Source organism: Alligator sinensis, unplaced genomic scaffold (assembly GCF_000455745.1).
Source record: "Alligator sinensis unplaced genomic scaffold, ASM45574v1 scaffold505_1, whole genome shotgun sequence".
NCBI classification, from domain to species: domain Eukaryota; kingdom Metazoa; phylum Chordata; order Crocodylia; family Alligatoridae; genus Alligator; species Alligator sinensis.
Genome location: NW_005841940.1, coordinates 2,203,641 through 2,227,496, shown reverse-complemented (window position 1 = coordinate 2,227,496; position 23,856 = coordinate 2,203,641). Strand labels below are relative to the sequence as shown.

Below are 23,856 nucleotides of genomic sequence, written 5' to 3'. Positions count from 1 at the left end.
GGGCCGGCTGCAGCTGGGAGGCTGCAAACAGCTGCTCCAGGCTCTGGCATAAGCTCCAAACTGGTGGGTGCACGCGTGCCTCGGAGCAGATGGTGGGGATAGGGCCTGAGGCAGAACAGCCCTCCCACTGTCCACTCTGAGGTGCAAGTGCAGTCACCGCCAGCATGGAGCTGATGCCGGGGCTGTGGAGCCCGGCACAGCTGTTTGCAGCCTGCCCGCTGCCTACTGCAGCTGCCCAGAGCCCAGGCTGGCTACAAACAGCTGCTTCGGGCTCCAGAGCCCAGTCGTCAGCTCTGCGCTGGCAGCAGGGGAAAATCCGGGGTTGCGCCGTCTCAGGCTGCTCCCTCACTGTCCGCTCTGAGGCGTGTGCGCGCCCGCCAGTATAGAGCCAATGCCAGAGCCCAGAGCAGATGTTTGCAGCCTTCTGGCTGTAACTGGCCCAGGCTCTGGGTAGCTGCTGCCAACCATGGAGCCTGCTCTGCTTGCAGCAGGGCTTTCAACTGCCCAGCTGCCTGCTAGGAGCAGTCTGGGCTTCGTGGCTGGCAGCAGCTGCCTAGAAGCCAGGCTGGCAGTGGTGTGCCAAGCAAAATGGCCTCACATGCTGGGCTCGGCGCACGTGCCGGGGGTTGCTGACCCCTGGTCTAGCTCCTAGGGTGTGTCCACACATGCAGGCACATGCGCTTGCAGCAGCTCAAATAGAAGTGGCACAAATTTGAGCTGGGGCTTTTTGCCTCAGGGCACATGCCTGGACACACACTTTGCTGTGATGCAAGTCATGTCACTTGGGTCAAAATAACCCTGCCCAGCTCCTCCTGGATCTGCCCTGGCCAGCTGCTCAGGGCTACATGCCCTCAGGAGTTTCTGATGCCCAGCCACTTGGTATCTGGGGACACACCCCTTGTGCCAGACAGACTGCTGAAGCAGCATCCCCAAAAATCACTTTTTAAAATACCCCAAAATCCATGTTCTTCCACAAGTAGAACAAAAGACCACACACACACACACATATATATATATATATAAAATCAAGAGGTGTAGAGACCTGGGTCATAGCCCCAAGCTGCCTTAAAGCATGGCATGCCGTGCAGCGCCCTGCCGAGCAAGGCCACAGCCACATGATGCAGTGGTGGTAGCATGGGTGCCAGGCGGCCAGGGCCAAGCCCCGCTGCCCCATGCTGTTTGGGGGGAGGGGAGGGCTGTGCCAGGAGGCCCCAAGCAGCCCCAACGGTTGCTGCTACTGCTGGTGAGTGCAGGGACGCTGGCACCAGCGGAGAGAGTGATGTGGGGCTGGGCTGGGGGGTGGATAGGGGACCCACCCCTCCCATGGGTGCCCCCCCTCCACACCCTCCCACATCCTACTTGTCTAGCATGGGGCCTAGGTCCCGGTCACTGCAGCCTGCGCTGCTGCCTGCCCTGCACAGGCAGGCATCACGCTTCAGCATCCAGGAAAGGGCCAGCCATAGAGACAGAAATGTCACCTGAACACGCATGTTTAGTACTTGACCCATCTGCATTAATAAATGCTTATATCCACCACACTGGGGAGCAGTCCTGCCACTATCAACCTCTGGAGTCCATTTATTGGTCAGCCAGCTGATAATGGGCTCTCACTTCTTTGGTTATCACAAGTAGATTTCCTTGAAACAGTCTTTGCTGCAGTACAAGCTCTGTCAGTCTAGGTTTCTGCCACTCCTTTCGGGAGTACAAAGGGCTGATATTTTGACACTGCACGCTGTGGTTTCCTACCTGCATTCTTGATGTCAGTGACAATTTGCTGTGCCAGGCTTCCCGTGTAAAAGGCATTGGGTCCCTCATTGGCTAAAGTCTCATAAGTGTTTGCTAGCTTGGGCATCCTGATGACTTCCCCCTCCTGTAGGATTTTTCCTTCTCTGCAGAACACTTCACTGGTGGGGAAAAGAGGAGAGTCAGCTCTGCCCATAGCATTCAACCTACATTACATCAGCCTGACAGCTTCCCAGGGAAAACACAAATGGTAACTTTGGTGACACAGCAACTGCTGTAGCAGCCACCTTAAGTCCTTGAATTCAAGCAACAGAGATACATGCTCCAACTGCAAAGCACAGAGGCTGCTGCCCATCCAAACTGCAGTTACAGACATTTCTGATCCACAGATGTCAAAGCCCTTCGTAAATGGTGTGCAAATACTCCTCCCCTTCCATCTCTCACCAGGGAGTTTGAGGCACACACAAACCTGCTGGGTGGAAGATGCAAGAGAAAAGCAGGGTGCTGAGGTGGAAGCTCAGACTGAGTGATCTGCTCCTGGCAGCATCTTCAGGGAGCAAAACTATGGGACTGAGAATTCTCCAGCAGGGCTGTGCAGAGCCACTGCTTGTTTGAGAGGGGCACACCTTCACCTCCTTGGCCCAGAAGAACTGGATGCACCAGCATAACTCCAAAAAACCCCCAGACCCTTGGCAAAAGAGGAGCCAACTTTCCATGGCCTAACAATTCACAGAAGGGAATGCACCTTTGCGGGCTCCCCAAGGCAGGCCGCACTCACCTACTACACCTAAAGAAGGGTGAAAAGAGGCTGTGGCTTTGGCACATGACAAATGAATCCTACAGATTTACTGTCTGTTTAGTAGCTTCTAACTCTCCCTCTTCACAAACACTAAATCCCACTGTTCAGATAAATGCAAGCAGTTTGCTCCCTGTAGGACCCAGAAATTCAGAATAATCTTCAGTCTCAGGTGCTACTCAAAATGAACAAATCTCACTGGCACCAAGATACTGACATTATTAATAACTGGCAGGTGTGGGAGGCCCAAGATCATCCCTGGGGAAGTCTTCATGGACACCCACTCAATTTCACTTAAGTACAAAGACTAGCTATGGTGCAACTCTTGAGGTAGGATGCAACCGCTTCAAGTTCTCCGTATGCCTGGCCTTCTCTGTGTTACCTACCACAGTGAAGGGTTGCTTTCAATCTTCTCTTTCCTTGATTTGATGGCTCCTGCAAGGCCTTTCCCAATGGGGAACCCTTCTCTTGCCAACTTGATGCTGGGCAGAAACAGGCTTTTCCATGCTAACCTGCCATGACGTTTATGAGCCATTTCATAGCCTCGGATTTCTCCTGGGACTGCAATGGACAATCCTCCTAGAGCAGACAGGGAAGATTTCAGGCTACTTGTGTAATACACAAAAGAATAAAAGGGAACAGAGTTCAGTACACCGATTTCCTAAATAGCTTCCTTACTGAAGGAGGACTTTACTACTATATGGGTGTAGCCTGCATAAACAGTTCAGCCTATTCATACAACAGCATGGTCTGATGCACTGGTTTTGGTGTCTTTGCACCCAGTATGTTTGCCAACCTCTTGAAGTATTTATCTGATAAAGCCAGTACAAGGCTTCAGTTTATGGAGCAGAGCTGCCCAGCATAGCTGAACTGATTAAGCTGCTTATGGCTTTCAGCCCACAAAGAGGAGGAACTTCATAGTACAGGGCATTGTATTGCCAGACCTGAACTGAAAACATTCATGCAGCTACCTGGCACCAACTGCTGGGTGGTGGGGAGAGGTGGGGAAAGGGAAGTGCAAGAGGGAGGTGGTACTAAAAGCAGAACACACCCGAGTGCACCAACAACAGGAGTTTGCTTTCTTCCATGCCTCAAAGCATTCTGGGAGTCACTGGGTTAGTTGTTTCATGATATTTTTTATAGTGATCTGCTTTTCTGGGCTTCTAGGTTACCAAATGAAGCCACCATTAATAAGGCTGTCAATTATGGCTCTTGTATTAACACAAATGCTAGCAGGATCAACAGCACAGATGCTTTTCTGCCAGCTGGGGGTGGGAAGGAAAAGTAGCAAATGTGTTATAAAAGGGTCAGACTTTGCCTTGCCGGGTTTTCTTGAAGTTCAGGATTGATCTTCTACATTATCCTTTGCAGGAGCGAGACAACAAGGGCTGTTGAAGTTATGAGGGGACGTTACCTTGTGACTTCTAATCAAAAGGAAATACGAAACAACAACAAGCGCGAGGTGATGGGGATATCAAGGAACACTGGGGCAAGAATCCCAGCTGCCTGGCAAGCCCAGCAGTGAGACTAGAATAATCAGAAGTGCTTTGAAGTCAGATACTTCAACAGCTCAAGCCTCCACTGACTGGAATTTGTGAGGCAGCTCCATCTGGCATTTCCTTACCTTTAAGGGAGAGCTCCGTATTGTTCCCAAACATGCCCTGGGATGCACGTTTTGGAGCCACCTCTCTTGCATTAATGATTTCGACTTTCCCTTGAAAGACAAGGTAGAGAGGACATTAAACAGTATGCTGGCTTTGCTTTACTCTACTCAGCACAATCTTGGGACCCTAAGGCATCCAGAACAAACTCTTTGGTTGGGTTTGTAGCCTGAGCATACCCCACTTGTGTGAACAGGATACAAAGCTGGTATCTACCAACACTGAGATACAATATCATTCCCAGGTTTGCTTTAGACACACCAGTGACTCCCACCACTCACTACAACCCACTTTACCTGTAGCATTGTAGATTGTGAGGAAGACACCCCCTCCAATTCCCATGCTGTGAGCATTCATAAGGCCCACACAGAGCAGAGCTGCAATGGCAGCATCCACTGCAGATCCTCCTTGCTGAAGGATATCCCTGTGCAGCAGAAAGGAAGAAAATTCAAAGTTTAATGACAGCCCAGCAGCCTGCTAATTCATCACCATTGTCCCCAGCACATGCTCTCCTTCCTGGGTTTGACTGCTTCAGTATAGGCAGGAAGGAAGCAGCCTGTCTTTGTATTTTCTACAAGGAAAAGGACGTCCAATCTGATGTGGCTTCCCAAAGAAACCTGCAGACAAACCACATATCCCCTCACAGAAACATCTATTCTTGATTTGCTCTCATCTGAAGGGAGATGTCTTTTAATTATTTATTTATTTATTAAAGCAGCTTCCCCTGGTGATGCGAGCTGAAAAGACCTGAACTCAGACCAGTCTGAAAATTGTGTTGAGCTACTCAGACCTGCCTTGTGGGTTTTAGATGCCCAACTTGTATTAGTTTTAAATGAGAACTAGCCACCTGATTCTCTTTCTCCTCCACGTTCCCCCCTTGAGAAAATCTTAGCCCCTCTGTCCAGGCTTTGATTGTAGTTCAATAAATGCATTTTAGAAACAGTGGGAACATTTCTTTCAGCCATTTAAATGATCTCTGTGACTAGAATCTCCACCAGTTGTGAGCACCCTCAGACTGCCAGCAATGGTATTTGTCCAGTATGGAGCAAGGCATCCCCAAGCCCTCACATCTTCCAGCTTAATCCTCAGGAGTGACCAGAGAATGGTTTGTATGCCACACTGGCAAAAGGCTGTCAGGACAGTTCTTGAGCCACAGAAGCTTGCGTCCTCCATTTTGTTACAGGTGATAAGAGAATGCAATGAATAGAACAAGGACAGATACCTTCCAATTATCGAGCACTGCCCAGCATCTGTGGCCACAGCTGCCCTCTTATAAAGATATCCATCTTGTGCAGAGCGCAGCCCAAAGAACAGCCCCAAGAAAAGGGCCAGGCCCAGCAGAAGCAAAATCAGGACTCCAACCACCACACTGCGCTTCTTCATCTTTCTGTGGAGACAGAAAGGCACTTGGTGATTCTCCCATCTGCCTCTAGGCAATTGCTGAACATAGTACCCAGGAGGATGGATCCAGCAACCTGTTTTCAGATGCAGTGAAAATTAGTTTCTTTTTATCCAAATTCAAACTCTGGTTTCTGATGCCCTGCCCCCCCCTACAGAGAATTACTCTATTGCAGTAGGGATACAGTGAATGGATATGATGGGAGAGCAAGAAGACCATTCAATACAAAGGAACTAGAGACAAGGCCTATCCATTTGGCAAGGCAAGGGGTTATGATTATCTAGGGGGGGGATTCTTCAGAAGGCCCAGTGGGCAGTTGAGTACCCTACTCAATTTGTCTTCTGTGACTTTAATCATCCCTACCTTACTTAGCACAAAAAAGCCACTTTTGTATGGGAAAAATGCATTCCTATTTACTACCAATACTGCAAGAATAAAAGAGTCCAGACTGTCCATGAGTGGATTCTCTCCAATTAACTTTGATGAGACGTTTCAAATGTTTTGCCAAACTCCAAATCTATTATAACTTGTGTGCCCTTCATCCACCAACGCATAATTTGATCCAAAAATGCTCATAATTACCTGAGAACGGTGGTTTTACTGTAGCTTGTTGCTTCTCATGAACCCTTAGAGAATGGAACTGTTCTTTCAAATTCAGGTTTGCCTGGGAGCAACTGCAAGATTGCTTTTTGCCTTAGCTCACCCATATGGGAAATCTGCACATCTAATTCCTTTCAAACCCTCCCTCTCCCCATCCTTGTTTTTAAGCCAGGTTTCCATGGAACTTAAGAAATAGTTGCCCGGAAGTTCACTAAATCACTGAATTAGCAAATAAGACCTATCAAATTGGGAGCAAGTCCAAATATTCACTCACCTAGATTTTTATTAAGATCTCTTCTACTGACATTATTATCATGCTTAGTTATATCCATAGAGCCTCTTTCAGGCTGAACACCAATTTCAATATGCAGTTCAGGAATTTCACTTTTTTAGAGTTAGAGCAGACTTCTCCTCCTTTGAAAACAGGCCTACTCTCTCCACTTAACTCCCCACACAAACACTGTTTTTTATTCTAATACAGTTATCTCCCCAGTTGATAAGCACCAGAAGGAGTCTTGGAGGCTCTCTGAACTCTTTTAAGCTTTCCTCAAGCTTTTAACCCAGCAAACATAGCTTTGAAGAAGCGTTGCTGTTCTAGGCAGAAGACCTAGACAGAATGATTAAGAAAGCCGTCACCTAGGATGGAATCTGTTTTACACATCTTATAAAGGGCATGTCACTCCAGAGAGAAGAGGCACCCATAATTTTCTCACAGAGAGAGCTGGGGAAGCCCCCGGTACAGAGTTTGAGTAAGCAGAAATTCAAGCTGCAAGTTTCTGTCAATAATTCCTGGGGAGAAACCAGAAGATTTTGAATTCTGGAAAAAAAAAAAAAAAGAAAGTGGAGAAATTCCAAGGTAGGATTACACTTCACCTGCACCCAAATGCTGTCATGTGTGGAAGAATTAAAGTGTCCCAGACCACCAGCAGCTGCACCCGCTCTGTGCAAGGTCACTGGTCAGTCAGACCTGCACAACATACATTTTCTCTCTAGACAATGAGCAATGTTGTCCCACTAGACTGTTCCAGAAGCAACCCACCACTATAGGCACCACCTACTCCCTCAGTGTGTGCACAGAGCATCCCTCCCAACTCGCTTTCCACAGGCAAAGGCAGCTGCCTGCTCTGGCTGCTTTTCTATGTTCTCCAGTGCAGAGTATGACTCCCCTGTCGCACCTCTCTGCAAACTGCACCTTTAGATGTCACAGTGCACCCACGCCCTGGACATCACCCCAGAGATGGGCATTGCACTTCACAATTGAGCACTGCAGAAGTCAGTGGTAGCAAGAGACTTCTTCACTTACCCAGGGCTTATCACTGCAGCATGCAGCACAACTGGGGAGGTGGCTACATTTCACAACTGTCACAGGAACCATTTCCTTATCCCAGTCAGGACCCTGCTTTACCAGAAACCCTGGCAAGTATTACTTCTGGTGTATTGTCTTTGGGTGTTTGATTCTTCTGTCCTGAACTGCACGGATTAGTTAGATTAAATACATGTAGTCTACTTTGTGCAAGAGCTAAGATACCCATTACCTTACCAAATCATCTGCTGCATACAGAGAGACGCTGGTCAGAGGCATTGTGTCTGCAGGGCGAAGGGACCAACCCCTCCACGGCAGTTGATCAGTCCCAAGGTACAATGCTTTCCAGCAAGGTCACGTTGGCTTTTGCTGCCCTGTGGCAGAGGGCTTATGCAGGACCAGAGAGCTGGAGGTTGCTGAAGGCTACAGGCCAGACCAGCTAGATCAAACCAGAGTGTTTGGGTTGTCCCATCAGGGGAGGAGTTAGCTGAACACGCCCCCATCATTCAAACCTTGTCAGTCTGCTCCCCTAGCCCTGTATCTCCCTGTAGCAATTATTCTGTTAATCCCATTTGCCGTGCTGAGAATTTTCTATCTTTGGGTAACACAGCTCATTACCAGACTTTAATCTACTGCATGCACAGTTATGCCCATGAATTTTAACTTCGGGCAGTTAATGGTGAATGGAGGAAGCTTCTCTTTCTAGGTTCAGAGCTTGATTTAAAAATTAGAGGCATGTTTCTAGTGCAGAGACTATAATACAAGGAAACAGAGCAGCCATTATTTCTCCAACAATAGCTCCCACACAGCCTTGGATTTTAAAGACAGTTTTGTTTATTGGCAGGGAGTGTTCAGCTACAGCTCTGGCAGCAACCTCCCAGCTTCATAGGAAACACCAGGGGATCTTTATCTGCACCCAAGGCAGAAAGCAGTGTGTGTCATCTGAAGGACAATGTCACTAATCTCACAGCATCAGCACCAGTATATTTGCTGGCCCAGATACTGGAACTTTAACCCGTAAGGTTTTGGTTTGGGGGCGGGGGAAGGGTGGGCAAGGCAGGTCTGATGTAGCAGTACCCTTGGGTTCAGCAAACAGCAAGACACAGGATAAGATTTACCTGTCCTGATCAGATAGACTTTGATGGGCAGAAGAATCCCACTCACAGCAGGTGAGGAGTGTTTAATATTAGGTTCTTTAAAGGGACTTCTTTAATGCTTCTCACAGTTAATGTAAGCCATGCAAATACCAAATCAATATGCATCTTCCCCAAACCATAAAGAACCAGATTATATCCAGCTGCCGTGTGACTGCACTGGGAGTAAAAAAATCTAATACACGTGGGCCGGGTACAACCAGTCCCTCTATAGACAGCCACCTCAAGGGGAAGGAGGAATAAAACTAAGACATGACCCCTCCGTTGCCATTACTCCTAGGGGAGCAGAGCTGGAGAGATAGACAGGGATGACAGGGCAATACCTTGCCTGTGTACCTAGAAGAACTTGCTGGCAACTGTGCTTCCCAACACTCTTCTCAGGGCTGGGCCTGTCAGACTCAGTCGAGCTCTGTTATGAAGCATTACTGTCAAACCCATTCCAGCACCCTGCCTACCGACTCGAATTCAGTTCACACGTGAGTGCCTGGTATGTTCCGATATGACACCAGGGTCTTGCCCATGTAGGGAAGGTATGATGGGATCCAAATGGTCGTCTTCTTTTATTGACTAATATGATCTAGCAAGAGAATCCTGGGGGAGCAGGTACAGTACACACAAGCAAATATTTAGACTGGACATTAGGAGGTTGAGAGGTGACCTTGTGGCTGCCTATAAATTCATCACGGGGGTGCAGAAGGGAATTGGTGATGGTTTACTCACCAAGGCGCCCCTGGGGGTCACAAGAAATAATGGCCATAAGCTAACAGAGAGCAGATTTAGACTGGACATTAGGAGGAACTTCTTCACAGTTAGGGCATCTGGCTGGGGTCATCTGACCACAGCACTCTTTCCTGCCTAGGCAGGGGGTCGGACTCGATCTATTGAGGTCCCTTCCTCTATAAGCACGTGGAAGGAAGGGAGGAGCAGGGCGCTGAGTAGACATGGAGTGACATCCAGAAGAAATGGAAGCCATCGTGATAAAAATGAGGCTGTGAGAGAAGAATCGTTCCAAGGAAGAGTGCAAAGAGAAAAAGTTGGCAGCTGAAGAGAGACAGAGGATGGCAGAGAGGAGCAAGTTACAGGGGGAAGAGGCACTCATGAGTGAAGCCAAGACTGGAAAGAGTTCTGCAGGTCTGGAAAAACAGGCCCCTTCCTTAGACTATGTACGCTTTATCTAGGGTGCTTTGCTTGTTTGGGCTCAGCCACTACAGAAAACCATCCCTCAGATACACAGGACAGCCTGCATATCTGCAGTTATGTCCCACATGGTCCTACCCAGCCAAGAAAGGAGCAGAAAGGTTTTCTTTACTTTGTGCTGACTGTCAAAAATGCTTCAAGTCCTATCCAGTGTTATGGCCACTCATTCTGTACTTACCTGTCCGTATGGCCTCATGGTGGGGACAGGCACATCGTGCAAACAGTCTAGTGTGTCCCTTCTGAACTGAGCTCCATTCTGCAAAGATTTATTACAATGGCCATCAAATACCACTGCTGTGTGCCTGTCTCTGAAGCAGTCAGCACTCAGACTCTCTAGCATATTGTCTTTTACAATTGGTTTTAACCTCTTGACCCTCTTCCTGTATCCAGCTCTTTGGAAATGCTGTTAGTATTTCAGTCAGATACCATAGCTCAGCAGCAGGGAGACTTGGAAACAGAGGGGCTATAAAGCAATTAAAGGCAATACAATTACTTCTCACTGATGTTTGGGTCTGACACCATCCAGGAAATTCAAAACCTAGGTTGGCATTCTGTCTTAGTCCATGGGGAGGTAACAGGAGAAGAGCAAGTAACCCAGTTGTTTGCCTGGATAAGCAACTTGAATAAGTTGCATTAGTCTGTGATGCAGCCTTCACAGCCTTGTTCAAACATGCAGTAGCTTGTGAATTAGAAACATCTCAGAGCAGCAGCCTAATTAATGTCAGGCAGAGAATCCAAGTTCAGGTCCTTAGCATCTGTGTCCAAAATGCTGGGAGCATTGTAGAGAAAGGAAACATGCCACGATGCTCTCTTCTGGCCAAGCAGAGGGAACAACGAAGAGCTCTGACAAGAGCTGCAGCCAGCCCGCTCTGTGCCAGGGGACAGGTCACTACACACAGAGACTTCCAGAAGGGAGAGGAATCCAGATGGATTCATGCACTCCTCTGCTCCACAGAGTTAAGCATTTAAGAATTTAGTATTTCCCCAGGGCATCAGCAGGGCCTCTATGCAAATGCATGCAACTTAAGGTCTCAGGTCATCCTTTGATCATCTAGGAGCAGTGACTACACCCCCAACTCCAAGACTCCCCCTGCCATGGGGTAGGCAACCTGTGCCATGGGAACAGCAGCAGGGACTCCGAGTCCCTGGAGCAGGTAAGAACCCCATGCCCCCTCAGCACCTTCTCCCTTCCCTTCTGTGCTCAGCAGCACATCCCCCTCCCCTCCAAACCGCTCTCCCACAGTTTTGCCCAGCACTACTGATGTCCCTGCTGTATCCAGCTGCCCTGGAGGTGGTGGAAACTCCAGAGCTGCTCCTGCCCTGCTCTAGCCAGTCTGCACAGGGGCTGGGCTCAGCAGGGAACAGTGGTGGCAGTTGCAGGCAGGTTTCTCCTCCCTACTCAGTCCTGCAGGTGCTCCCTGCCAGCCTGGGAGCAGGCTCAGGGAGGGGGATTCTGCCTGCCACCGCTGCTGTCTCCAAACAAAACTGGCTGCCTGTGTAACCTCCCCACAGCCCTGGATGAAGCGGGGCAGGAGTGGCCAGGACATGCCAGATCCGCAGACCAAGCCTTCAGTCATGTCATTTCACCAGTGACACTGTCTCCAACAGAGGAAACAGATTCCTTTAAGTATGTACTTCATATTCCTTGATAGTCACACAAAAACTAGTGACCCCAGACCAATAAGGGACTTGTAAGAAACTAGTAAGAACAGGTGCGATTCATGTCTGTCAAAGGCCAATATTGTGAGCAGTTAATGGATATTCTCTTTCCTCCAGGTAATATGTGCTTGTTACCTTTTAGACAGAGAACTGGCTTTCTATTGAGCCTGTAGCCCTAAAGTCTTAAGTAGCTATGGCTTTACTACAAACATACCCAAATCTAAATATTTGTGCAGACAGAAGTATCCCATAAATCAGAAGCACAAAGACACAATAACCCAACCAAAAAGACACCCCCCTTTCTCAACGCAGTCAAGCAACACAAATGAGAAGCATTTGCTTTACTAACCATTCTTTCTTTAATATTCTCCCAGGTAAATGGGACTTTGCTGTCTGAACAAGTCCATGTGTGGGACAGGGCAACCCTGCTTTGCAACCAATAATATGTTAGAAGGGACAGCTTAATCCCCAACCAACCTCAACATTTACTTTTGAGATACTAGCACAAAAAGGGCTTCTGTCATGTGGCTCTACTGTGCTACCAAATAGGAAAGCACAGTCCCTTCCCCAGTGGGCTTCTTGACCAAATACTGGTCTTTGGGGTAGATCTTGTGGCATTTCTCCTCGCATCTTCAATTTGTCCAACATGCAGCTCCCATGTGTAACCAAGCCCAAGCACCAGAAAGCTAAATCTGCTTCCTCTCTTCCTGGCAGTTGGTTCCTGCTCATTAGTCGAGAGCCAATATTTATCAAGCAGAAAACAATGAGATCTGCCTTCTGTTTCCTCATCCCCATGGGCTAAGGAAATTGTAAGGGAATGGTTTCACTCTCGATTCAACACAAGCAAAAAGGTTAGATGCAAGTCAGCCCAGGTCCACCGTGAGGTGGCAATTATGCACCAGTACACTTCAGCTGTTGGATTTTTACATATTAAAAGGTAACTTGTTTTCCAATAATGCCCTTCAGCCAAAGATCAATAGATTTTTATAAGCCTTAGGCCTTGGACTCTTGAGAGATTGGCATCACTATCCTAAGGCAGCAAGCTTAAACAAGCAGCTTTAAGATGTACAAAGAAAGGCCCAGTGACAGACTCATAACCTCCAGTTTTAGTCACTAGTCTGTACTTCTTGCCTTTTGGATGCAAGATCAAGTCCTAAATTGAGCTCAATACCTTCTTCAGTATTTTAAATTAGGAGGCCTTCTCAACCTAGTCAATAACTTCTCACAGATGAGCAAATCCAAGTTATTTCTTAAAATATATGGTAAGCTGAATAAATAACAGGCAATCTATACTGCCAGACCTGCTGACCACTTTCCCCTAATAGCTCTTACAAAGAAATTAGATTATATTTCAAATGTCATTCAATGTCAAGGCTGGAACTTGAACCAATATCTTTGCATCCATACTAAAAGGAGGGATGGCCTTCAGTGAAGTAAGGATATGCCCTCCATAAATAGGGTAGAGAATATAACAAAGTCCAGAGGTAGCCTATCACCCGCTTATCTGAAATATATTGACTAGAACCAAAGAATTCAGTTTGAACAACATGCGAGATAACTGGCTACAATGCTGCCAGAAGCAGTAAGTCACAATTAGTTTTCAAGTGGATAGTGCATAGCGAACACTATTGCAAGGTAAGCACAGAAAAATCTACCTGTTACACTATGCACCCTGATGATTTCTAATTGAGGACCACCAACATGCAAGACTGGAAATGAGAAAACAAGGTTTCTATTTCCCAAAACCCAACATGACATTAAGGATAACATTAAAAGTTTAGAGAGGGTGCTTCAAAATGAATTCTCATTTAGATTTCCAACTGTCAAATCAAAAGGATTCTTCAAAAGAAAAAAATTAGATGCTAACAATTTGAGGAAATAGCATCTGTTGATGTAAGCCACTCCTTACAAAAAGCTTATGCATCTCTGATTAAGTTAGTCTATAAAGTACCCTGCTTTCTAACTGGATTTTAATGTCCAAAACAGCACATCAAATGTATTTATATTAAAAAAAAAAAAAAAATCACTATAAAAAGTTTCTTTGGTATTTAAAACCAATTTAAATAAATAATATTTGAGTCATAAAAATATCTGATTTTAAAAAGTGTATATAAAATCAGCCTTTAGAGTCACACCCCTCAGTCTCAGAAGCAGCCAACTCTATTCCAGTTACTCATCTTAGAGAAAGCCTACAGTGTTTGACACCTGCAAGCACCAGGTAATTCTTTACTGAGGGTGCCCTCTGTTACTTTTAGCTCTCACAAGTGCTTGCAAATCTATCAGATCCTGTGCTTCCATGCAAATCCTGTTTGCTGCAGTCCTTTCATGCCTTTTTTAACAGAGATTTCCCTTCTAAATGCACACATCCACTTATTGCTAGCAAGAACCACTTACCTTAAAAGCTCTGTGATGCATTCCAGTGTTTTTGATGTTTTGTGTAGCCTTGATCATTGAGATAAATGGGTTCCATACAGTTACTTTTGAATCAGCAGTCTCAGAGGAATACATAAGTAGTCATTGATTGGCTGAAGAATCAAGAACCCACATCTTAACATTTCTTTAGTGTTTCTGAAAGGTGCTGCATCAATAGTCCTAGAGATTGAGAGCTCAACAGTACAGGACTAAAACTTTCCATATTAAGTCTCTTTGACTCAGTTCAGATTGAAAGGATGAGAGCTATGGTAATTTTGGGTACCCACATGGCTATAATTACCTACTAGCTCAGCACTGACGGCTAGAAAGTGTTATTTAAAGGTTTGCTTTTGGGAACTGGCTTGTAGGTAAAGTAGATATGCATTAGAATAATGGTCCAGGGCAACGGCAAGGGTTAACAGATTTCTTAAAGCCTGTTTGTGACAAAGTATCCTTCAAGGCCCAGGTCTGAAGCCATTAGACACACAGGCTGGGAAGTTGAAGATATGAACAGTATACCCAGATAAGGGATGAAAATCCAAATCAAATCCAGGAAGAGCACACACCAACTGCTGAAGCTTCCTTAGCCTGACGAAGGGTTTTTGAACCCGAAAGCTTGCTTAATAACTATTCTCCAACTATTTGGGTTGGTCTAATAAAAGATATCAAATTCACCCAAGGAACCTTGTCCGCCTATGTCCTTAGACCAACACGGCTACAACCTACACCATCACAAACATTGAAGCATTTAACCTGTATGGTATGTAAAGCAAGAGTAAATGTTTACAGACTGGGAACCAAGTCAGAAAGTTTAAGGGTCTGCATGCACTACAGTCTAGAGGTATGATGGCAGCTTACATGAACACTTGAGTTGATTTTAAACTAACTAGTTGAGGCAACATAAGCCAGCTGGGGACCCCATGTTTGGCACCTGATGCTCATGCTGCTGCAGTTTATACTGGTCCCTGAGTGAGCTAGTTTAAAAGTAACTGTAAGTATGCACATGTAGAACTGCACATCTGGCCAACAGCCTAAATGACTCACATGGACACCCAGCCCTCCTGGGAAATCTGCAACAGCAGGAAACTGAACCCAAGTGTCCCAGGCTTGATCCCTAACCATCAAACCATCCTTCTGGAAACATGGCAAAGAGGTAAAGTTAAATACTGTTAGGTTGTTAGCTGGCCATCAAATATTAGCATTTTCCCTCTACCCACGGGGACAGAATTCTAACTAGAAACCTAACAGTTAAAGGCTCCAAAATTCCCTTTCTACATTTCTGAGCCAGTTTTCTGACATCAAGGCAAGAGGCAAGCATAATAATTATGCTGGCTGGATTACAATGAAACATTAATGTTGTAGCTGGGTCAGATTTCTGTAAAAGTCATTCTGGAATAGGTTCTATGCTTCCTAGATTGAAATGGTAAGCCCTTTTCTGAAGGAAAACATGGCCCAAAGTAGCAAAGGCTGCAGTTTTATTAAACATTTACATTTGGTGTCAGTATATTCATACTGGAATGCAGTGATCTATTTCTAGCCTTGGAGATGCACAGAAGCCATCTGAAAAGTATGTAACTACTACTACCTCAAATGATGTAGAATATGATTTTCATTTCAAGCATATGTCTCAAGTTCTACAGCACATCAGAAATATGAAGTCTGTCCATTTGGTACATGTACCAGTTCTACTGCATAAATATTGGGATTGTGTAAGATGAGTGCTGGCTTGGGAGAAAACAAAGGAGGCTTCTTTAGAAAGTACCAAAGAGACCAAATGCTGCCCCATAAAATTGCAAACTGCTGTATTGCAGATTGAGAAAGGTATGGAGTAACTGGTGTTACCACCATTCGTCTTCAACCATGTAACCCTGTCTGGCCATGTGCACTTCCTGTAATAAATGCATCTAAAGTTATGGATGTGCCAACTGTGCCTCCATAGACAAGGCTGTGATGAACATGCTTCTCCTCCCATTCCCTCTCCTCTTTCAGAAGAACAAACTCCTGTCTAGCACCTATATGCATTTAAGTCTTCTCCTGTGGACTTCTTATTTGACCTCTCACTATTAAGTATGGAGTCCATTTTCTAGGAAATGGAAGATATGATTTGCTGCACAGAGCTTTTCCATGGCATGGTGTAGGCAAATGCTTGTAACACAGCACCAAGTTTGATGATTTGGCACAACACTATCAGTGGTTATTTTGAACAAGGATGTAGTTTTATGATCTTGCATGACATGCTGTCATGCTAGTTTTAGGCCATGTCCATGACAGCTTCTTCTTCCATAACTAGGGAGCTACGCTATTTGCGATGTTGCGTTTTTCACAGAAACTGTGAAAAAGTGGTTTCCACAAACTCCATGAAAATCATAGAAAGTTCAGATTGGAAGGGACCTCAGAAGGTCATCTAGTCCAACCTCCTGCTCAAAGCAGGACCATCCCCAACTAGATCATCCCAGCCAAAGCTTTGTCTGGCTGGGTTTTGAAAACCTCCAAGGATGGAGCTTCTGTACTTTAAAGAAGCCTTACTGAGAGTGCAGGAACAAACCATCCAAATGCGCAGGAAGACTAGCAAGTATGGCAGAAGACCAGCTCAGCTTAACAAGGGACTCTTCAGTAAACTAAAATCACAAAAAGAAAGCTTATAAGAAGTGGAAACTTGGACAAATAACTAGGAAAGAATATAAGAGCATTGCTCAGACATGCAGGGATGAAGACAGGAAGGCCAAAGCACAATTGGAGGTGCAGCTAGCAAGGGATGTGAAAGGTAATAACAGGTTTCTACAAGTATGTTGGTAGCAAGAGGAGGATCAGGGAATGTGTGGGTTCCTTATTGAATGGAGGAGGCAACAGTGTGACAGAGGATGCAGAAAAGGCTGAAGTGCTCAATGCCTTTTTTGCCTCAGTTGATGGCGATCCCCATTATTTAGGTATGTACTTGCCAAGAAAAAGGAAAACTTAAAAATAAAAATAAAATGCTGGTTCCTCAGTGGTCCTCAGCAGGGTGGATTTGATTTAAATCAAACCGATTTAAATTACAATTTAAATCAATTGTCAGGGAGCCTTGATTTAAATTGCTGTTTTCTACAAAAAGTGCATTCTTGTTGTTTGATACAACTTTAATACATATTCTTCACTACTGGAAGATAGATGTAGGTTTCATTTTTAGAAGGTACACACTATACAGTGATTTATTTTGATTTTTTTTTCAGATTAATATTGCAGCTACATCAGAAAACTAGATTGTGATGTGGTTATTTTATTTACCAAAGCTGAGTGAAGCAGATACTTGTGAAGTCATTGGGAGGTGAACTATCTGCAATTCACTAGATTAATCATGGATATTTGGGGGGCGGGGATATTTTTACCATGCTGTATTAGGAGGACATCAAATGAGTGCTGCAGCCACATATTATTAGCTTGGGCTTTTCTTCACTTTCTTCTAGGTTTCTTCTCTTCTTTGATTTCTTCTCTTCTACAGCCTGGCAAGCCTGCTGCCATGATAGGTTTTCCCTTCTACCATACTATTCCCTCACTAGATCTCAAAAAAAAAAAAAAAAAATCTATGGAGAGGGTATACTCAGAAATGTATCCTTCAAGACTTCTGGAATACTCTGTTCAGAATGTTTCTTTTCTTTTTTTTTTTTTTCTACTGCCCCTCCCTCCTTTCATTTATCTCCAGACTCTTCCTCCTTGCCCCGATCTACTCCACACCCAAGGATCCTCTATTTCATAGATTATATAGTTGGAAGGGACCCAATGGATCATTGTGTCCGACCCCCTGCCCGTGGCAGGAAAGAGAACCGAGGTCAGATGACCCCAGCCAGGTGACTGTCCAGCCTTCCCTTGAAGACCTCCAAGTTAGGTAGGATGAGGAGGTGCTGCTGTTGGCCCAGCCTAAACCCACAGCTACACAGCACTCTACAGAGGGTGCAGTCCAACGCGTGGCCCCCTACCTGAACCTTGTGGCCCTTGGGGTCTATGGCTGTGTCACCCTTGACTTCAGCAAAAGCAGAACTATGCCAGCAGCTTTGTGAATCCCACCCCACAGGTATATTTTGAGAGAAGAAGCTTGTCCCTCCATTGGGCTTCCAATGGTAGAATCACCCAGCACCTAGTGCTTTGGAATAATTCCCCTTGCAGGCCCAAGTTTGGAGGAGCTGGAGAGAGTAATAGAGCAACAGGAACTGTTGGCCGGAAGGAGGGACTATAATGGCACTAAGCGCTCACCCCTTTCATCCCCAGATCTCCAGCCTTTTCAGGAAGGAAGGAATTCTCCCCATTTTACAGGTGGGCAAGTTGAGGCACAGCTAAGAGGAGAAACTCCTCCAAGATTACATGTGCATTTCAAGGCTGGTTCACCTGCATGTTGCCCTGTCTGGGCTTCTCCGATTTCCTCCCCACAACCAGGTTCTGTCGCTCAAGACGCAACCTAACCTGCTCTTTGGGCTACAAATCTCTCTGAATGAGAAAGCTCTGCCTTTCGCAACTCCAGTGCGGTCACAACTGCTATTCAAAGCAGCTCGGGTTGCATACGCAAAATGGGACAACTGGAGAAAGGACAGGTTGCAATATTCATTTAACTTCTTGAAACTTTGCACTTTTAGAGAGAGATAAGGGCTTGATTGTGTACACAAACTTGCAGAGAGACAATAGAACCGATGGTAGGTAATCAGATCTATTCTCGCTCATCTCAGCATACTGCTGTTAACAGGGATGTTATCTCTAGAGACAAATCCACAGTTTGAGAACTGAAACCAAGCATCACAGGAATGCTTCATGGGATCTTCTAGACCAGCATTTCTCGACCCAAAAGTGGGTCACAAAAGTATATGAAAGGGTCGCAAACAAGCTTTAAAAATGAATCAACAAACTTTAAAAATGAATTCTTCCTTAAAGGAGAAAAAACTAGGAAACTGGGGTTTCCCTTACAGGCTGGCAGAGTCCCAGTCTGTGAGGGGACATAAAGGCTTTGGATTTCATATCAATAGAGGACAGAGTAGCAGAAAACCGGAATGTCCTCTATGATGGCCACCTGACCCCTACCCTCTGCCCCATACGCTGGGGGACCAGAGCCTGGATGTGGGGGGCAGAAATTGGGAGTGAGGGCCACCAGCAGGGCTATTTACTGGGTTGGAACTGGCCATCAGTGTTTACAAATGGGTCCTAGTACAAAAATGGTTGAGAACCACTGTTCTAGACTGAGCGCTGAGTCCCATTGGGTAGAGTGGTTTCTTTTAATCTTTACTAGTCTCTGGGAGCCCCATAAAATTGGGCCCCTAATATAGTCCATGCCTGTTATAACCTATTCATAAAATTTCTAAGAAGGTTACATGAATATGTTGTCTCCAGTAGTATATAATTAGGAGTTATTATCCCTATTCTGTGATAATATACTTGAAATTTAACATGTCTTAAGTTAAAACTATCTTCATATAGGTTAGTTTAAAAAAAAAAAAAGCAACAACAAAAAAGAATTATCTAAGAAATCTGATTTAAATAAGAAACCTGTTTTGTTTTGTTTTTTTAAATTGTAGATTTTTATCCACCCGGGTTCTTGGGGCCACTATGGCCCAGCCTCACAACCCATGGGGCAGGGAGGGAGCCTCCAGTGTGAAGGGGAGCAGCAAAAGTGGTAGCCACCCCCCCTCCCCCCACTATTGATTAGTAGAGGGCTGCCTGCCATGTGACCCTGCCTCCCCCCCCCCAAATCAGCAGCAAGGAGCGGGGATACACGATGGGCAGCCCTCTTGGCCAAGCAAGAGGTAAGGCTGCCAGGGCCCCTTTGGCCACTCAGCAGCAAGGGTGAGCTGTCGCAGAAAGACCACAGAAATGGTGCCAGGTGCTGTGAGAAACCCATGATTTTTCCCCTCACCTCAACAGGAATTAAGCAGATCCCTACCATAACATTTAGAGAATCAAGAGACCAAGACTGAAAAAATCCCTTTCATACCCAAGGCAACTCTTTCCATTGATTTGGAAACCCTTCCTTGTCATTCTAGGCATCTGACAGCCATAGATGAAGTGTTTCGGTGATGGTGTTTTAGACATCATTCTCCCGTTGTACTCGGCCTTGGTGAGGCCACAGCTGGAGTACTGAATCCAGTTTTGGGCTCCACAATTCAAAAAGGATGTGGAGAAGCTTGAGAGGGTGCAGAGGAGAGCCACGCACATGATCAGAGGTCAGGAAAACAGACCTTATGCTGACAGGCTGAGAGCCCTGGGGCTCTTCAGCCTGGAAAAGCGCAGGCTCAGGGGTGATCTGGTGGCCACCTATAAGCTTATCAGGGGTGCTCATCAGGATCTGGGGGAACATCTGTTCACCAGAGCGCCCCAAGGGATGACAAGATCAAACGGTCACAAATTCTGCCGCAACTGATTCAGACTGGACATAAGAAAGAACTTCTTCACTGTCCGAGCCCCCAAGGTTTGGAATTGACTGCTGCCGGAGGTGGTTCAAGCACCCACTTTGAACGCCTTCAAGACACATTTGGATGCTTATCTTGATGGGATCCTATGACCCTAACTGACTTCCTGCCCCTGAGGCAGGGAGCTGGACTCGATGATCCTCCGGGGTCCCTTCCAGCCCTAATGTCTATGAAATCTATGAAACGTTGCTTAAAGGAAAAGCACTGCAATTTATAGGACATACATGTGGTTCCAAATTGTTGTAGTATTGAACTCTCATCCCCCACCCCAGGGGAGCTAGGGTCCAAGGAATGACGTTAAGTCAGCGCTTTGGACCCAGCAAAGAAAAGTGTCTATGTAGCTATCACATGGCAAACTTCATTAAAACTTCTGCAAAAATAAATATGGCTAGCAAATAAATGAGAATGTAATGCAGATAATGCATTACATGAATATATCTAGATATGCTCTACAACCACTTATAAATTTAACAGAAATAAGCAGTCTTGCAACTGAGTATCATCTAAAACTCCAAATCCTAAAAGCCCAAATAGGTCACCAACCCACCAAGAGGATCTTATTCAAAATAGAGACTAAATTCTAAGAGGTGCAGGATCCTCAGAATTCTTGCCAATGGGAACCTTAGCACAGGATGCAGAAAGAAAATATCTTGGATCGCTGACCCCTTTTTTATTCCCCACCCCCCATAAAGATTTACAAAATTACCTGATAGAAACTTGGACAAATATGATAATGAAAGGTGCCATTATGTCATTCTATCAGCCAAGATAGTATACACGGACTTAATCCCTTTATCAGGATTAGATGGCCTGAGACTGGCTAATTGTCCAAGAAGTATTTCACACCAGGGGACCAGTTCCATTTCTTTTATGCTACTTTTTCTTAGCCTAACTTATGCTAACTTAAAAGTGCTTAAGGCCTACTAAAATACGACATTATTGATAACATAACCTAATCTATTCCAAAGGTCTACAATAGGAGCTTTCATTCTGTAGATTTTGTACTGGAGTTGAAAGGGCTGGAATTGTAACAAATACCATCACTAACATGGAGTTAAAAGCTGCCAGGCAGCTGTATAAGAAGGATTAGTCTGCAGATCTGGGGTGTGTTTTTACAGATTCAAAACTGAAAAGGGTTGGACCCTGGTCAGCAATACTTCCTCTACTTGTGCACACTGGGAGCTAAGGTTGACGTTCGAAACACATACTGAGGTTGGAGTTTCTGGTTCCAAAGGGGATTTTTTTTTAGTAACGCAAGTAGTGGCAGTTCTTGTTTTGACTGCTGTCTTAAACTAAACCAATGTTTGTGTACGTAAACAGTGCGACTAACATGCCCATAATGTTTCTGTTTGCTTTTGTCTTCTCTTTTCAAGAAGCAAAACTGAATTACAATACTGCATACTGAACAAACACACAAATCCCATAGTCAACACGGAAAATATTACTGCTTTTTCACTTATCTCAAATGGATTACATCTCAATCAACTGACAAGGAAGGACACTCTGACATGTTGGTCATCTCTTTCCTCTACCACAAACATTACTATATCCAGTTTCACTGTGCCTCAAAAACAAAGTCCTAAAGGTTACACTGATACAAGGTACAAATTATTCCCTGCCACTTGCCCTTTCCCCGGCAGCAGGGGGAGGTAGGCGGAGGCGGTATCAGTGAGTACATTAGGCGTGTTTTCTTTCCATTCTTTGCTTCAAAAGGCAATTTGCTGATGGTGCAATACATAGTTTCATAGTGCTTATGGTCAGAAGGGGCCTAAACAGATCATCAGGTCTGACCCCCTGCCCCGGGCAGGAACGAGTGCCGGGGTCATAACACCCCAGCCAAATCTCTGTCCAGCCTCTTCATGAAGACGCCCAAGGTAGGAGAGAGCACCACCTCCCTTGGGAGCCCATTGCAGAGCCTGGCAGCCCTAACTGTAAAATAATGTCTCCTGATGTCCAGCCTGAACCTTCTCTCTAACAATTTGTGGCTGTTATTCCTAGTAACCGCCAGTGATGCCCGGGGGAAACAGAGCCTCACCCAATTTCCACTGGTCCCCCCCGATGAGTTTGTAAATGGCCACCAGATCCCCTCTCAGCCTTCTCTAGTGGAGGTTGAATAGTTTCAAGCCCTTTAGCTTCTCTTCGTAGGGCCTGACCCGCTGCCCCTTGACCATGTGAGTGGCCCTCCTCTGGACGGTGCCCAGAATTGAACTCAGTACTCCAACTGTGGCCTGACCAACACCGCATAGAGGGGAAGGATCACCTTCCTGGACCTGCTTGTGATGCATCTGCAGATGCACGACAAGGTGCAGTGAGCCTTACTGACCGCTTCCTCGCATCGGCAGCTCATGTTCATCCTGGAGTAAATGACTCCAAGATCCCTTTCTGCCACCGTGTTGACAAGAGGGGTGTTCCCCAGCCTATAGGTGTGCTGCAGGTTCCTTCTCCCTAGATGCAGCACCCTGCACTTGTCTGCATTGAATTTCATCCTATTCTCATCTGCCCACCTCTGTAACCTGTCTAGATCTAGCTCTCCACTGCCCACATCCCTCCAGGTCGAAAACAACCAGTCTACCACCACTCTCTGGGTGCGACCATCAAGCCAATTTGCCACCCATCTGACTGTGTAGGCATCAATGCCACAGCCACCTAGGTGTTTTTTGTTTTTTTTTTTTTTAAGAGAATGTGGTGGAAAAGTGTCAAAGGCCTTCTTAAAGTCCACCTCAACACCCTCGTCCAGGGACTTTGTGACCTGATCATAAAAGGAAACCAAGTTAGCCAGGCGAGCTCTGCATCTGCCCTCAATTAACCTATGTTGGTTGCCCTTGAGCATTACCTCCCATGCTGGGCCCCCGCAGATGTGCTCCTTGATACTTTTCTCAAAGGTCTTCCCAAGGACCAAGGTAAGACTGACTGGCCTAAAATTGCCGGGGTCCTCCTTTCTCCCCTTCTTGTAAATAGGGACCACATTGGCCCTTTTCCAATCCTCTGGAACCTGGCCAGAGCCCCACAAGTGGTCATACAGCTGTGCTAGGAGCCTCGCTATGACCCCCACCAATTCCCTCAGCACCCTTGGGTGAAGAGCATCTGGACCTACTGATTTAAACATATCCACCCCCTCTAGAAGTTCCCCAACTAGGTTGTCCCGGACCCTAGGCATGGCGGTGCCTCCTCTGGGTCTGTCCATAATCCTAGTTGGGGGAGTCCCTGTTCAGAAATATGGAGGCAAAGAATTTGTTAAAGAGGTCAGCTTTTTCATTTGCTGCAGTCACCAGATTGCCAAGCCTGTCCTGTAGAGGCCCCATGTTACCTGGTGCCTTCTTCTTACTCCCTATGCATTTGAAAAAGGACTTTTTGTTATCCCCAATTCTGGTTGCTAGCCCTAGCTCCATCTCTGTCTTGGCTTTTCTAACAGCCTCCCTGCAATCACGAGCAACAGAGGTGTAATCCTCCTTGGTGATACCCCCTTGCTTCCACTGTTTGTACACCTCCTTTTTTGCCCTCAGGCAT

The 23,856-nt window shown here is 45.9% G+C and overlaps 1 protein-coding gene across 12 annotated transcripts in view; it reads right to left on the bottom strand.

The window, feature by feature from the left end:
- The window catches only part of GGT1 (gamma-glutamyltransferase 1), a 66,459-nt gene that overhangs the window by 12,521 nt on the left and 30,082 nt on the right, over positions 1–23,856 (bottom strand). For 5 of the 12 annotated variants that reach the window (XM_025199324.1, XM_025199326.1, XM_025199322.1 and 2 more), the window contains 5 exons: positions 5,423–5,587; positions 4,497–4,624; positions 4,164–4,253; positions 2,926–3,118; positions 1,747–1,904 (listed from right to left, as the gene is read on the bottom strand). The exons of 1 other annotated variant lie outside the window; for it this stretch is intronic. In XM_025199324.1, the coding sequence (XP_025055109.1) occupies positions 1,747–1,904; positions 2,926–3,118; positions 4,164–4,253; positions 4,497–4,624; positions 5,423–5,583 (730 nt within the window). In that variant the 5' untranslated portion in view covers positions 5,584–5,587. Of the gene's footprint in view, positions 1–1,746; positions 1,905–2,925; positions 3,119–3,953; positions 3,964–4,163; positions 4,254–4,496; positions 4,625–5,422; positions 5,588–6,181; positions 6,205–23,856 lie in introns of those variants that run through there. 6 more of the 12 variants (XM_025199328.1, XM_025199327.1, XM_025199325.1 and 3 more) reach the window with 5 other exon arrangements.